This window comes from Megalobrama amblycephala, linkage group LG1 (assembly GCF_018812025.1).
Source record: "Megalobrama amblycephala isolate DHTTF-2021 linkage group LG1, ASM1881202v1, whole genome shotgun sequence".
NCBI lineage: Eukaryota > Metazoa > Chordata > Actinopteri > Cypriniformes > Xenocyprididae > Megalobrama > Megalobrama amblycephala.
Window position 1 is genome coordinate 46719941 of NC_063044.1, and position 17162 is coordinate 46737102.

The following is a 17162-nucleotide window of genomic DNA, read 5'->3' on the forward strand; positions in this document are numbered from 1 at the left end:
ATACGGTATTCAGATACTGTAGACCATGGTATAAATGGTTTAATTACCTGCACATCTGGATGCTCTTGTTTTTCTGTGATGATGCTTTTGATTCAGAGAGCACAGTGCCTTGAAATGTTCCAGCTTTATCAAAAGAGCTTTTCATGTTTGTCTCCATGTTTCTATCTTTTATGTGAATTTTTTTTTTATGCTCTGCATGCATCACCCTCTGTCATCACCCTTGAATCTTTTATAGCCAGGGTTTGGGTTTGTTTGTGTGTGTCAGGTTTGTGCACTGTTTAGAAGTGATTTGTGAATGCAAATGTCATTATAATTCAAATGTGAATTTAATTAGTAAAGTTAAAATATAATTCAAAGAAAATCTAATATCTGCTGTAATTGTAGGTTTTAATAGGCTATAATAATAATAATAATAATAATTTAATTTCTCTCTGATTTTCCCCATAAACGTTAAAATGCCACCTGTAAGAATTTGGTATTACTTTTATACATTTCATTATACTTAAATGAACCTCCATTTTATCACTCGTGCTTGGAGAGCACTTAATGTCCCAGAATACTCTAATATACTCCATCAATTACATATTCAATATGTTAAAATTTTGATTTTAATATAAAGTGACCTGAAAAAAATGTGGTAAACATTTTGTCATACTCCATAGAAACAATTGTAGAAAAATTCTGCTTTGATGGCTATGTTCATTTAACATAATTGAGCTTAGTTCAGAGAAAGTTGAGACAACATGTTCTATATATCAAGGAATAAATATGCATAATTAGTAATTAATGATGCAATCTGTTATGCTTTAATGTAAAACACTTTAAGGTAATGAAATTCCGGTAACACTTTACGTAAAACCTTTATATATAATGCATTATAAAAGTATTCTTAATGCATTAATTATGCCTTGCAATATACATCATAATGCATTATGTGGTCTCATGAATAATTGTAACCACAGTTATAATAATTGTAACGCTTATGTTACAGCTTTAGAAAGTATAATGTGACATGACAAACAACCAATTTCAAATGTAACAAGGAATCTGCAAATGTCATAAAGCATTTTAACTTTTCAATTATTTATGGAATAAAAGATGTTTATGTACAACTGTTTAATTTCTTTGAATTTAAATTCAGTACATTTCTTTTCACATTCCAAATTTAACATCTTGTGGGAATCAAATCGATTCAAATTCAAACTCATAAACTGAAAAGAAACCCATTCAAAATTCTGAACTTTGCACAACCCTGATGTGTGTGTGTGTGTGTGTGTGTGTGTGTGTGTGTGTGTGTGTGTGTGTGTGTGTGTGTGTGTGTGTGTGTGTGTGTGTGTGTGTGTGTGTGTGTGTGTGTGTGTGTGTGTGTGTGTGTGTGTGTGTGTGTACAACAGTATGTAATATATAGTTGGTCTTGTGAACAGAGTTTAGGAGGAGACCACTAAATCTCTCTTCACACTCTCTTTCTGTCCTTCATGCCTGCACTCTCATCTTGGTTTCTGATCAAAGGCGAATATTTATGCATTCTGCTCAGCATGTGTTGTTTTTCCACTTTGTAGCTGTGGAAGCGCCGGCAGGTTTTGGCGGGTGATCACTAAGTCTGGAATCAACAGCCTCAATCTGTAAAGATATTACATTTCACATGGCAAATATTTGATTGATTTCTTTCCGTTTCGAAACTTTAATTAAACCAGCTTGTTTAATTATTGAGCCAAGGAGCCCAAATTGGAGTCAATAGTCATTTTTAACCAACAGTTGTTTGGTCATGTGCAAATATATTGATTACTGCAATATAGCAGCAGGGAACAAAATGATAACACTTCATGTGTCTTGTTAGAAGAGGCAAAGGAAAAATCAGACGAGTCTATACAAATGAAAAACATAAGGCTGATGTGTCATAGATCACTCAATTTGGGGATGAAGATGAGACTCTCCAAATAGGTGTTGTTGACTTTCCTTCTCTCTCTCTCTCTCTCTCTCTCTCTCTCTCTTTCCCTCTCCACCTCATTCTCCATCATCCCCTCATAATGACCTGTCTTTCATCTGTAATACCTTAAGTGTCAGGTGGAAGAGAAAGGATGCAAAAGAGACAGACTTCAAAAGCATCAGCATGGTTTTGAGTTGTTCTCATCTGTCTGCTAAAGGCATATGTCTGAAGACAGATTCATCTTTGATTTATCTTACTGATTTATCTCACACACATTAAATAAATAAATAAATAAATTAGTTTAAATTAAACTTTATAAATTAGTTTTTCTGTTTTCTGTGTTCCTTTGTTCCCATTAGTTGTCGTGGATGCTCATTTAATGATCACACCTGTTAGTCTTTGAGTTAATTATCATTGTGTATTTAAAGGGGACCTATTATGCCACATTTTACAAGATGTAATATAAGTCTCTGGTGTCCCCAGAATGTGTCTGTGAAGTTTCAGCTCAAAATACCCCACAGATCATTAATTATTCCATGTTGTAAATATAAATTTTTGAGTGGAAGGAAAAACATGCTGTTTTGGGGCATGTATCTTTAAATGCAAATGAGCTGCTGCTCCCCACCCCACTTTCCAGAAGAGGGTGGAGCTAAACATCTGTTTGGTTTTGATTATCATGTCTATCGTCACACGCTCACATGCAGGGGTGGATCTAGAAAATTATTTATAATGTGGCAAAGGGGTGGCAACACCAAAACAATCGCCCATGCATAGTTTTTGGAGATTTATGGCCTGACATACACAATTGCGTTTACAAATATTGCATTACAACAAAATAATCATCTATACAGTTTAAAATTAAAAATAAATAACAAGATTTCAATATCCATCATGGCACCCAGTCAAGACACTATATGAAAAACATCAACAGATTATTATTTTGAGCTTGTATCACTAAAGATGAGCAGTTTTATTAATATTACACAGGCTACTTCGATGGTATAAATCACGTTTTAGTGCAAGTTAAAGAGCAACAAAACTTTTGAATTTCCACAGTTTTGCAAACAATTTTTGAGTTTCTGTTATTAAAGGATTAGTTCACTTTCAAATGAAAATTAGCCCAAGCTTTACTCACCCTCAAGCCATCCTAGGTGTATATGACTTTCTTCTTTCTGATGAACACAATCGGAGATATTTTAATATCCTGATGCATCCGAGCTTTATAATGGCAACAAACAGGGGTCATGAGTATGAACTGAAGTGCTTCCATATTCATATACTGCCTTCCGTATTCAACGTACAAAGAAAGTGCAAAACTCTTGCAGTTCCAAAGCTTATGCTACGTCCTACGCTTTCCCTATTCAACTTACGGAAAAAGTGTAACTGACACGACGCCAGTTTACACTTTCTTCGTAACTTGAATACGGAAGGCGGTCTGGCGGAAGCTAGATATTTGACTTAATAACTTGTTAAATATGGATATTTTTTGTACACAAACGCATCGCTTCGCTTCAGAAAGCCTTTATTAACCCCCCGGAGCCGTGTGGAGTACACATTTATGATGGATGGATGTGGATGGAAGCACTTTCTTCAGCTTATACTCGTGACCCCTGTTCACTGCATTATAAAGCTCGGATGCGTCAGAAGGATATTTATTAAAATATCTCTTATTGTGTTCATCAGAAGGAAGAAAGTCATTTACACCTAGGATGGCTTAAGGGTGAGTAAAGCTTGGGCTAATTTTCATTTGAAAGTGAACTAATCCTTTAACAGTGATGGGAATGTCTGTGTGTGTTCACCCAGGACACCCTATCAACCAAATACTCTCTCACATACACACCCTATCAACCACATACTCTAGCAACACCCTAGCAACTGCATACCAAGAGCCAAGCAACCACCCAGAATCTCCTAACAACACATTAGCAAACTCGTAGAACATCTATCTATTCTGGCCTAACTGATCAAACTATTTAATACAAGACTTTAAATTGGCTTTATGACAAGCCAGCATAAATTTGTCTTTCAAACTTTTCAATCTAGTTATTGTTTTTCTTGATTACTATCACACAATTCATAACACAGTTCCACATTTTCTTGAAACTATACATCAACTTTCACAAACCTCAAACTTCCAGGTCAAAATAAAATGTTCTAGTCAAAGACATATTCTCCAAAAAGATAATGCAAGAGATGTGCTGCACGGGGTGTAAATTCAGTCTCGGTGCTCTTTGGATACGAGGGAAAATTTTTTACATGTAATAGTAGGTAATCCAAGGCACTCGAATCAAGTGAAAAGTAATGTTAAAAAGCCTTTATTTCATCTTGGCTGTTACTTAAAAACAGGTGATACACACAAGCTGCACACCTACGCGTTGCGGCTATTGCCTTCGTCAGGGTGTGATGAAATAAAGGCTTTTTAACATTACTTTTCGCTTGATTCGAGTGCCTTGGATTACCTACTATTAAAAGACATATTCTCTTCTGACAAAATCAAATGCAAAACAATACAGTAGCCTATATTGTCAATTACAGTACAGTAAAAAAAAAAAAAAAATCAGCGTCCTCTGCACATTTGGACAAATTTCATTACAGTATACAGTTCTATAGCAGTATATTGGTTATCTGACACAAGACTATATCCCTAGGCAGTCATTTCTTAGTTCTGCAAAAATACAGTACACATAAAAAATGGCTACAAAGAAAGTTGACAATCACAAGTTTGAGGGTGTTACAACATGTTCTCCAGTTTACTGTACATAGAATAGTGAAATTTCCCTAAAGTACCGGTACTGTGTACTGTAATTATACTGTATGTGTAAGTTTAAAACACTCGTAAATGATTCTTTCAGCTCTCTCTCAGATTTTGACAGGTGCGTCGTCAGTTTTGCTATCTAATGTTGTCATTTTAAACGTTTTGAGAAATGTGTCTTTGTTTTGAGAACTGAATGAATGGTTTGGAAAAGTGGGCCAACTGAATCACTTAGGGTGCGTTCACACTTGTAGTTCGGTTTGTTTGGTTCATTTGGTCCAGACCAAAAAGGAAAAAAAAAAAACATTTAGTCCTGGTCCGATTAGCGTTCAAATTGGCAATTTTATCACCGAACCTAAAGGCACAGGGATACATTCACAACCTGATTGGTTCCATTTTATGACGTATTGCCTATTTTGAGACGGAACTTACCGAACATCCAAAACAATGCTGTGTGCTGAGATAAATGCGCTCGTTGTATGTATGTAGCCTGAATATGATGGTATTTTGGCCAGCTGGGAACTCATGAAGAGCTTATAAAATGTGTCCGTCACACACACAAACGATCTGCTGACTACACTGGGCGCACTGCGTGTGCGTGCATTTATTTATAATGTGGCATTTATATTTTATTCTGTGATAATTCTGGGGTGGCAGATGGGGTAGCAAAGCTTTTTCTTAGGGTGGCAGTTGCCACCCTGTGCCACCCCAATAGATCCGGCCCTGCTCAAGTTGACATTGCAGTTCATAAAAGTTAATCATTTGCATGCGTTTTTAAGCTATAACAGTTTAAACTTCTGGTATATGGTTTTCTGAGTGCACACATCCAAAGCACGCTCACAGAAAGCTGCCTGTCAGACGGCGTGTCGCATGAGTATTAAACTAATTTCTCTTACACGTAAACTTTCAAATACACACAAGGTTATATCAAAAACACACACAGTTCATAAACACAGTTGGTTATGTCTGTGAACGTAAACAGCAGGGAAAGAAATTGCACGTGTCGATTAGATCTGTGTATTAAAGTGACAGCAGCATATTATACCTACTGCTGTATATGCTGTTAATATGAACAAAGCAGCAAAAGAAAAACAGAAAATCACTCACTGCTCTTGATTAAACAACTTTTGTAGCTTTGAAAAGAATACATTTCTTACTTGAATGCTGCTGTTAAATTCTCTGGTGTGGAGATAAACAAGGCAGACTGTGTACCGCTCACTCGGGGGAGGAGCTAAGCTAATAGGGCAGATTCCGTCGCCAGTCATGGCCGGGGCTTCTCTGGAACCGTTAGTTTGGAGAGACTGTTTATGATTTATGGGGATTGTAAAAAAAAAAAAGTGTGGGTGGAGTTTTAGCATTATAGGCTGATTGTTTACACACACACACACACACACAAACACACTGTGGACACACATCTGTGTTCAAATACCTTATAAAAGTGCATTTTGCATAATTGGTTCCCTTTAAGTTCCTAATTTCCTTCAGTTCGTTCTTTGGTTTTGTTATGTTCTACATGCCGTGTCATATGTTTTCGCCATTTATTTAAATAAAAGACATATATACTTGATCTTCTTTGCCTAAGTTGCAAAGAAGTTGTTTCGGTTTTGGGGAAGTTAGCCCACTTTCCAGTGATCTCTCTCTCTTTTTTTTTTTTTTGAGAGGTTTTAGCTCAAATGTTTACTTTTTATAACCAAAAGAAAACTGCAACTGTCTGTCAGGATATGTATATCATTAACAGGACATTTTGTTGTATTTTATTTTGTGACTTCACTGGAATGGAGAGCAGGCCTGCGGATGAGAGATAGGGAACAGGATGCTTCTAAAATCCAATAATTGGTGACCTCTGATTTACAAATCCCAGGATTTTGCACTTTGCACTATGTCAAGTTATATAACAAGACTTATACTGTATATAGGCCCTCAGCTTCCCTTTCTAAGACAGTAAAAAAAATCTACAGCACAGGTCAAAGCTAAATTACACTCTTAAAAATAAAGGTCCCAAAAAGGGGGGCATTGATGCCATAGAAAAAAACATTTTTTTGGTTCCCTCAAAAAACCTTTCAGTGAACAGTTCATAAAAGAAAACATTTTCTTAGTATTAAGAACATTTTAATGATCTAAAAGATCCCTTTTCCACTAGAAAGGACCTTTTGTGCAAGAGTTTGGGCATAGTAAGTATGTATTACGTATGTATGTATTTATTTATTTTATTTATATTTGATCAAAAAGACATTTATAATGTTACAAAAATTTCTGTTCTTTTCAAATTTCTATTCATCAAAGAATCCTAAAAAAAAAAAAAAAAAAAAAAAAGTATCATTGTTTTCACAAAAATATTAAGTAGCACAACTGTTTTCAACATTGATAATAAGAAATGTTTCTTGATCATAAAATCATCATATTAGAATGATTTCTGAAGGATCATGTGACACTGAAGACTGGAGTAATGATGCTGAATATTCAGCTTTAAAATCAATAAATTACATTTTAAAATATATTAAATGTAATTTATTTACTATTTAAATTATACTAATATTTCACAATATTTACAAATGCAGCCTTGGTGAGTATAAGAGACTTTTTTCAAAAACATTAAAAATCTTACCGACCCCAGACTTTTGAATGGTAATGTTTGTACTGTATGAATCAGCCTCAAACAAGCTCTCCAATTAAAATGCCCTTTTTATGCTATAATAATTACATGACACTGTGCATTTCTTCACAGCTTGCATTAAAAGCAACCAGTAGTTTTTTGAGTTTCATGTCTCACCATGTCTACAACAGCAGCCAGTTACTGAGCCAACAATTCTTGTCCTTTTTCCCGTTTGTGTTTTCCGTTCTGTTTCTCTATACTCAAAGGCTTTAATTTGGAGTGACAGATTGTTATCTGGAGCAAACAATGAATTAGCATCACAATACTTTCAACATACAAATAAGAAATTATTCACCAACCTTACAGCAAACATTCACATCTCATCATTAACCTGCAGAGACACATGACACATTCTTTCTTACATCCCACACACATACACCTCATTACTGAGATACTGATAGTGCTGATGATGAATGTAGTGAGAAATGGTGAAAAACTGAAGCCTTCTTTACAACCAAATACGGTCTATAATGAATAGTTTTCTTGCCTATAGCATCACACAGACCCGAATCTGATGTCATTGATTATTCGGGATGAGAAATTAATGACTCTGGTTCTGAATCAGATTCTGCTTTAAGGCTTTGGTTCCTTAATGAGCCTGTTAATGATTGTTTTATACTTAGGAGGAAACACACAAATCATCACAAACACAATGTGCATTTCAAAACAAGTTAAACAAAATAAAAGGATTTCATTATTCATTATTAATCATGTTGTTCCAGACACTTAAGGTGTGATCATTTATTATTGTTCAGCGAGTGAAATCCAGTCATTTCAATAGAAATACACAATAATGAATTTCGCATGAGGGCAAAAGATTTCCCCATGCAGATTTCCCAACGGATTCAAGTTGGTCACTTGCATTCGCCAGAAAGCTGCTTGATTTAAAGGTGCCCTAGATTCAAAAATTGAATTTATCTTGGCATAGTTGAATAACAAGAGTCCAGTACATGGAAATGACATACAGTGAGCCTCAAACTCCATTGTTTCCTCCTTCTTATATAAATCTCATTTGTTTAAAAGACCTCCGAAGAACAGGCAAATCTCAACATAACACTGACTGTTACGTAACAGTCAGGATCATTAATATGTACGCCCCCAATATTTGCATATGCCAGCTCATGATCAAGGCATTACACAAGGGCAGCCAGTATTAACGTCTGGATCTGTGCACAGCTGAATCATCAGACTAGGTAAGCAAGCAAGAACAATAGCGAAAAATGGCAGATGGAGCAATAATAACTGACATGATCCATGATAACATGAAATTTTTAGCGATATTTGTAAATTGTCTCTCTAAATGTTTCGTTAGCATGTTGCTAATGTACTGTTAAATGTGGTTAAAGTTACCATCGTTTACTACTGTATTCACGGGGACAAGAGCCGTCTCTATTTTCATTTTTAAACACTTGCAGTCTGTATAATTCATAAACACAACTTCATTCTTTATAAATCTCTCCAACAGTGTAGCATTAGCCGTTAGCCACGGAGCATAGCCTCATTCATAAACAAATGTAAACATCCAAATAAATACTATACTCACAGGAATCGATGTATGCATGATGAACACTTTGTAAAGATCCATTTTGAGGGTTATATTAGCTGTGTGAACTTTGTGTTTGCTGTTTAAGGCAGTTGAGAGCTCGCGGGGACGGGGGAGTGGGAGATTTAAAGGGGCCACACGCTTAATCGGTGCATATGTAATAATGGCTTAAAATAAGCAGTTAAAAAAATTAATTTAAAAAAATCTGTGGGGTATTTTGAGCTGAAACTTCACAGACACATTCAGGGGACACCTTAGACTTATATTACATCTTTTGAAAAGGCACCTCTAGGGCACCTTTAAAGGTGGGGTAAATAGATTTTCAAAAGCGCTGTTTGGACATTGTTGATATTTGAAATCAACCCAAACAAACCCATCCCTCTCTTTATTGCTCCACCTCCAAAACTCACCCTACAATCCTATCCACCCTGCTCAGTCTCAAACCTGCACAACTCTCACTAGCTGGCCTCTGTTACACACGCATTGCGAGAGTGGATGTCTGTTTATCACAGCTCGTGCGCAACAAAATGCTTCATGAAAAATAAAGCGCAGATGATGAACAAACAACAAGAAGCACAAAAATGAATGTAGAGTACACAAAAGTAAATAACAACAAGAGTTTGTTGTTAGTCGCCAACAGCACAGCAGCTCCAGACAATCAATGACACTCAAAAGCAGCCTCCACATCTGTTTTCAGGCCTTCCCGCTTAGCTTTCTCCAGTGCTGGAAACTTTTCTAATATTAACACGGGTCCTAAAGTTCTTGCCCAGTCATAAACCTTCATTCCAGTGATATTCTTTTGAGCTCTTTTGTATTGTGTCTCATCTCTCTTTCTGCATTTTTTTTTTTCTTTTTTTCAAATCTCCCTCTTGCTCGTTCTGTCTCCTCAACCATCATACACCTTCTAATGCTGATTGGTTATACATTTGTTGTTGGTGTCAGTTCAACTAACTTCAACTAACTTTTGAAAAACGACATACCCCACCTTTACTGTAAAAGTGACTTCTGTGTGAGCTGTGCCTCATGAATCGCTACACAATAGACTATTGACCTTTTTTGTCTGCAAAATTTCACTAATAAGACAAACCTTTATTTTTTTTCATGAAGGCAGGCAAGGCAAGGCAATTTTATTTGTATAGCACATTTCATACACAATGGTAATTCAAAGTGCTTTACATAAAGAAGAAGAATAAAAATAGAACATAAGGAATAGAAATAACAGTAATGAAACACAAAAGGAGGCATTTTGAAGAATCTTCATACAGCTCTTTTCATTAAACTGACAATTCACTGACAGTTCAGCCGTGACAATCATGGCTGCCAAATAGGACAAAAATAACACCATATAATTCTGTTTATTCAAAGTCTTCCAAAGCCATAAATGCTGAAGAACTGACTTACAATCAGTTTAGACTACATTGTATTTGTCTTGCATTCAATGCAGTGCCATTCAACTAGTGAGGACAACACAATAGTGTTGTCAGTTTATTGGTTTTGTAGTATTTCATAGCACTTTCTGTGCTGGAGGGGTCTTTCTTTCATCACATTTAAGGACACAAGAACACAACTGAGCTAAAAATAATTTCTTATGTCATGGCGCAGTAGGTGCAGTAGATGCAATAGCAGCGCCACCACTGAAGCAGTGCAGGAAACACTGAGTATTTTAATTCTTTCTTTCATATTTGACAAGCTACACTTTTGTATGTTTGATATAGGACACATAAACACACACACTGCTGAAAGTATTGACTGGTCCCAGTGTGTGTATGGCTGCTTGCAGCTGCTGTCATGGTGTGTTTCCATCATTGCCTTGGTCTCTGGAGTGTGAATGGAAGGTTGGGGGTCTTTGTGGCTGTGCTCTCCTGTTATAGATGGCAGTTAAGATGTCTGCGAGCCTGTGGGGGTCCTGATGACTGAATAAGGCCTCTCTTCTCACCAGGTCTTTGAGAATGGATGAGGTGGGCAGGGGAAAATTAATACTACCAATATTACAGGCTAGCGAGACACGGCTAATCAAACCAAATGACACATATTAAATGTGTGAGTGTCCTGTGAGTCGTGGCAATGCATTTGGAAGAAAAAAAAACAAAAAAAAAACAGAGGAAGGCTGTGGAATAGGTCTGATTTCCTGACACTTTTTCCTTTTTTTATGTGATTGCATTGTGTTGTGTTGAATGATACTAAAGCTGTTCTTTTTTCACATTTACACTCTGAAAAATAAAAGTTCCAAAAGCAAAACAATTTTTTTTTTTTCAATAATCTAAAGAACATTTGTAAGCTATTCAGGGTCTTTAGACCACAAATGACATTTGCTGAAGAAAAAAAAAAAAAAAGTTCCTTTCATCTAAATGGCATGACACTTGATGTTGTGGTTGACACTTGCATTTGCTATACAAACAAAAAAAAAAAATTGGAATGATATCTATGTATGTCAGTGTGAAAAAAAGTCCCTCTCAGGATGTCCGGGGCCCCACATTGAAATGAATGGGGAAATTTAAAAAATCTATACTTTTTTAAATATTTGTCAAATAAATCAGCCACAGCACAAATACATAGAAGTGAAGTGGCAACCCTATGGCACATTGTGGATAGCTCATGCTCACACACACATGCACCGCTCCACCCCTATCCAACAGCCCTAACCCCCAAAAATCGCCCATAGACATCAATGGGAAACGCTAAAAAAAATTAGCTTTGTTTTACATAATTTGTCAAAAAAATGTTGTTACAATGTAGAAAACATACAAAAAATGAAGGGGCGAGACCACAACACATCCCTGATGGTGTAAACACACCCAAAATGAATACTTTTATTCAGCAAGGAGACATTAACTTGATCACAAGTGTCAGTAAAAACATTAATAATGTTACAAAAGATTTCTATTTCAAATAAATGATGTTCTTTGTATCATGAAAAATATATCATGGTTTCTACCTAAAATATTAAGCAGCACAGCTGTTTTCAATATTGATGATAATAATAATAAATGTTTATTGAACAGCAAATTAGCATATTAGAATGATTTCTGAAAGATCATGTGACACTGAAGACTGGAGTAATGATGCTGAAAATACAGCTTTGCATCACTGGAATAAATTACATTTAGATTAAAATAGAAAACAACATCCAGTCTTGCTTGTGTCATACACTCAAAAAAATGAACTTTCACTGTTGTTAGTTTCACTCAAACCACCCTTGTTCACATTACTTAAAAAAACTCATGTAACTACAGTACAGTCCAAAAGTTTGGAACCACTAAGATTTTTAATGTTTTTAAAAGAAGTTTCGTCTGCTCACCAAGGCTACATTTATTTAATTAAAAATACAGTAAAAACAGTAATATTGTGAAATATTATTACAATTTAAAATAACTGTTTTCTATTTGAATATATTTCACAAAGTAATTTATTCCTGTGATGCAAAGCTGAATTTTCAGCATCATTACTCCAGTCTTCAGTGTCACATGATCCTTCAGAAATCATTCTAATATGCTGATCTGCTGCTCAAGAAACATTTAATGTGTACAATTGTACAAAATATTTGTGTACAATATTTTTTTCAGGATTATTTGATGAATAGAAAGTTCAAAAGAACAGTGTTTATCTGAAATCTAATCTTTTGTAACATTATAAATGTCTTTACTGCCACTTTTGATTGATTTAATGCATCCTTGCTGAATAAAAGTATTCATTTCTTTAATTTCTTTTCAAAAAAATAAAAATAAAAATTCTTACTGACCCCAAACTTTTGAACGGTAGTGTATAATGCTACAGAAGCTTTGTATTTCAGATAAATGCTGTTCTTTTGAACTTTCTATTCATCAAGGAATCCTGAAAAAAAAGTACACAACTGTTTTCAACATTGAAAATAATCATAAATGTTTCTTGAGCAGCAAATCAGCATATTAGAATGATTTCTGAAGGATCATGTGACACTGAAGACTGGAGTAACGATGCTGAAAATTCAGCTTTGCATCACAGGAATAAATTACTTTGTCAAATATATTTAAATAGTACACAGTTATTTTAAATTGTAATAATATTTCACAATATTACTGTTTTTTACTGTATTTTTAATTAAACAAATGTAGCCTTGGTGAGCAGACGAAACTTCTTTTAAAAACATTAAAAATCTTAGTGGTTCCAAACTTTTGGACTGTACTGAACATGAACTGCATTGTTTCTACTAAAATTGAGTATTGTCAGCTTTACTTAGTAAGTGTTTGTTCAGTCAACTTAAAATTGCTGTGTGAAACGCACACATTATTGTTGACATAACTAACTGTGCAGTGGATCCATAGTTCCCAGCATGCTTTGCAAGGGACTGCATTAGGAGAGTAAATTTAGGGATTAAAGTGTTATTTTATGTGTTTTTCAGTAAAGGGAAAGATGTTGTTAGTTTATGTTAGTGTTTAATGTTCAGTTATGTTGGACATTTAGAGTAGTTTCTGTTATGTTTTTGAATTTTGTGGTTACCATCATGCAGAAGAGTGTCGCCTGTGTTTAGGCTGTGAGCGCTCATATACACATGTTTATAGGAAGAAGTTCCTGCTTTTAATTCAATTGAGTTTGTTCAATTAGTTATTTTTTGAGTGCATTTTGGGGGTGAGGGGCTGCATTCTGATATGTTGTATCCTTTTTATTTAAATGATTATTCAGAAAAAAAAAAAATGTTTTCATCTTACGTAATCAACATAACATTATTAAGTAAACTCCACATATAAATATTATGTAACAGTGACATTCAAATGATTTGTATTTACTCAAAGAAATTTTGTCAGCGTTACTTGAATTTCTTTTGTTCATTCAACTAAATAGTTTTTTGTACAAATTACTCAATATTGTTGCGTGGAACCACTTGAAACTTATTTTTTAAGTAAATCCAACAATTCATTTTTTTGAGTGTATGTTGGTTCTGCGTTAAAAAATAAACCCTTATTATGCATAGTCTAGGCCTAAATAAATGTTGTATGTTGATTCAAATAATTTTAAGAATGGTCCACTTGTTTTTACTCAAAGTTCTTGCTACATGTACTGTAAGAAGAGATAAATGTCTGTAGAAGTGACGATATGTGTAAAACTCTGATATGGAGATGTTTGCTGTGTATTATGCAAATTACTAATAGTAAGCAGCATGCAGTAGCTCATTTAGAATAATCTGTTTTCATCAGCATTACAACAAGGGTACAAACAAATTTGTATGCACCAAACTTGATGTTAATATGGTGAAAATAAAATAAATCTGGTCACCATGCAGCTGAATCAGCTTAGGTGGTCTATGTGACTTTTTAAAGCAGTAAAGATGCAAATATCTTTATTCAACACTACTTTTGCACTATTGTACTCTGTTGAAGCACAACTAATCTTTTTATTTCTCTTTCTCTCTGTTAGAAGAGACAGCATTTGAGGCAGGAGTGAGGGTGCAGATCCACAGTCAAGCGGAGCCGCCCTTTGTACATGAGCTGGGCTTCGGAGTCGCCCCAGGCTTTCAGACCTTCGTGGCTACACAGGAGCAGAGAGTAAGTGAGCTTTAACATCACCTCCAACTTGCCTGATTTCATCTCTCATTGCCACCACTATATATTTGTCCTCACCATAAATAGTGAGACTCTCAGGTCTCATTTACACCTGGTATTAACATCTATCTAGGATTATACAATCACAAGTGCTCAGTGCTAAAAGTGGCATACTAAAACCACATTCAAAAGTAGTCAGAAACGGCTGCCAACACATCTCATTGGTAGTGTAAATGCTAATGCTTCCTGATGCATCACACACAACAGCAAAGGACCACTGACTCACCAAGCCAAAACGAGAACAGCTAGGTTAATAAATGGGACCATTTTATCCATATCAGTGTGTTCATGCTTCTTATTGCTCCACGTTTGTAGTCTGTTTCATTAGCAATGTTTGTATTTCATCAGCCTTCTCAGGGTGCTCGACCTTAAGAGATCATTACATGGTTTGTGTGTTTGTGTGTGTTAGGTGAAAGTCTGTGCATAACAATGATGTTTTGAAACCCTTAGATATTGACTACTCACTATATGACATCTACGCCACTTCTTTTTAGTTATTCTATTGGGTTTTTGCTCTCCAATCTTTTTCTTTTTTTTCTTTGTTGTACTGATGCTGTGAAGCTTTAAAATCTCTGTGACCTTGCTGGCAGTTTGACTACCATTTATTTGAAATCACTTTCAGTCAGAGTCTCACCACAGTGAGTGGAAAGCAAGCCAAGCATCACATATTTAATGATTGTTGGTTTAAAGGTGCATTTAGAAGTTTAGTGCTAATTTAAAAAGTTTTACACATTAAGAAATATGTTGTTGTTTTGTGAAGAGTCATCTGAATGGTGTACATTCACTTGCAATGAAGACTGTACTTATACTGTATTATAGTTTTCTATAAAAAGTGTTTTAATTATGTAGACGGTATGAGGGTCAACTCCTTCAAGGAGGTCAGGACATTATTGACCTGACTTGACATTATTCCTCACGCTCATTGGCTGCTGCCTCTGTATAGTTGTTGTAGTACACAAAGAACAGCAATGCTAACGCTAGCTAAAAACACTACTGAATGCACCTTTAATATTTATCCAGTATTATTAAAAATATACACAGTAGGCACAAGAAAATGTACTGCATAGTATGAATGGCCCAGCTGGTTGAGTAATAATGATTCTTTTTAAACAATGAAAGTCACAGAACATGATCCCACACCACTAGCGTATTTCAGTTTACTACAAATTTATGTCGCACTTATGTCGCTGATTGTGCTTATGGATGATTACTGGTTTTGTTTAATTATGGTAATTGTTATGTTTAGGTGGCTGTTAAACTGAAATACAGGCTAATGACAGTGCGCTAGTAACCTCAGTCCTCTATAGTTGTGGTGTGTAATTACATTTATAAACATTATTAGTGTTTGGCAAGCATTTGGTGTTGTGCTTTTTATTCAGCTATTGATAGTTTAGTCATAGCAGCACAATAGTATATTGAGATCACTGGCACATATCCACTTTAATAACAACAATAACAAACAACCTTGTTCATTTTTTTTTTTTTTTTTTTTTTTTTTTCCCCTTTTTTTCAATTGCATCTGTCTGGTCATGGCAACCCCATAATATGTGCATAAAGCTGTTGTGGATGATACATATGCAGCTGGTGTGGCTGTCTGAGATTTTGCAGCCTTCGCCCTCCCTGCTGTTATCTGAGAGTGTAAGGGTGGTGTTCACTTATCTGCTGTAGTGTCCAGGTTAGGGAGGGTATCAACATCTCTCCTCTGGGCTGCTTTTATCTGTCAGGGCCTCCTGCTCTCTTACCTTGTGCTATCTGCTCTCTCTCTCTCTCTCTCTCTCTCTCTCTCTCTCATTTTTGACAGGCCTTATTTGTATGGTCCTACAGCATGTTTTAGATCATTTCTTATCATTCAGCAAAACAAATTAATTGTATATATATATATATATATATATAAACGAGTGCTCCATTTCAGAAGCACTTAAATACACCAAACTATTCCCATCTGAGCAGTTTATTTATCATTTGCCTGATTTGTGACATTTTATTCCTAAAAACATGGCTTTTTTTTTTTTTAGCTGTTGACAGTATTTTCTGATTTATGGAGTGATAAAAAGAGATATTCAAAATCTCCTCTGTAAAAACCTTCAACTCCAATTTGTCAACAAAAAGAATTCATGAACCTGGCTTTATACAATGTTTAAATTTCTGTTCTGAAAATGTATGCAAAGTGTATATGAAGGCTTCAGATGCAAAATCTTCTGTCCGTCTGAAATTTTCCTTTTAAATGAGCATTTTTATGTTTTTAATTTTACTCTTATCTGTGACATTTTTGGGAAAAAAAAGTTTTTTTTTGTTTTTTTTAATAACTGACTAATAACCTTTTCATTCCCATTAAAGTGAAATACTGAACATAAACATGGAAGCCTGATAACAATACTCATTTAAAAGAAAATGTCAGACGGACTTAAAGGTTTTTGCATCTGAAGTCTTCATATATAATTAGATAATGCCTCATTTGCATAACTAAACATAACATTTACTTGTAACTTGTAATGCAGAACAATTGCCTTAATGCACTTTGATTAATAAACTGGGTTAATATGGTGGGTCACAGTGATTTTGCCAAATAAGACATGTTCCTGGAACAACATTCCTGTCTGAATATCTACCCCTAAATCTAACCTTACCCATAAGTTATCCCAAAAATCAGAAGGAAATGATATATGAATAACACTGATGTAGAAGCAACAAACCCTGACTGTAAGCCTAAA

General features: G+C 35.1%; 1 protein-coding gene across 3 annotated transcripts in view; it reads left to right on the forward strand.

The window, feature by feature from the left end:
* asic2 (acid-sensing (proton-gated) ion channel 2) overlaps window positions 1-17162 on the forward strand; it is a 432822-nt gene that overhangs the window by 388963 nt on the left and 26697 nt on the right. For all 3 annotated transcript variants that reach the window (XM_048196722.1, XM_048196731.1, XM_048196715.1), the window contains one exon: window positions 14267-14394. In XM_048196722.1, coding sequence (XP_048052679.1) covers window positions 14267-14394 — 128 coding nt within the window. The remainder of the gene's footprint in view (window positions 1-14266; window positions 14395-17162) is intronic.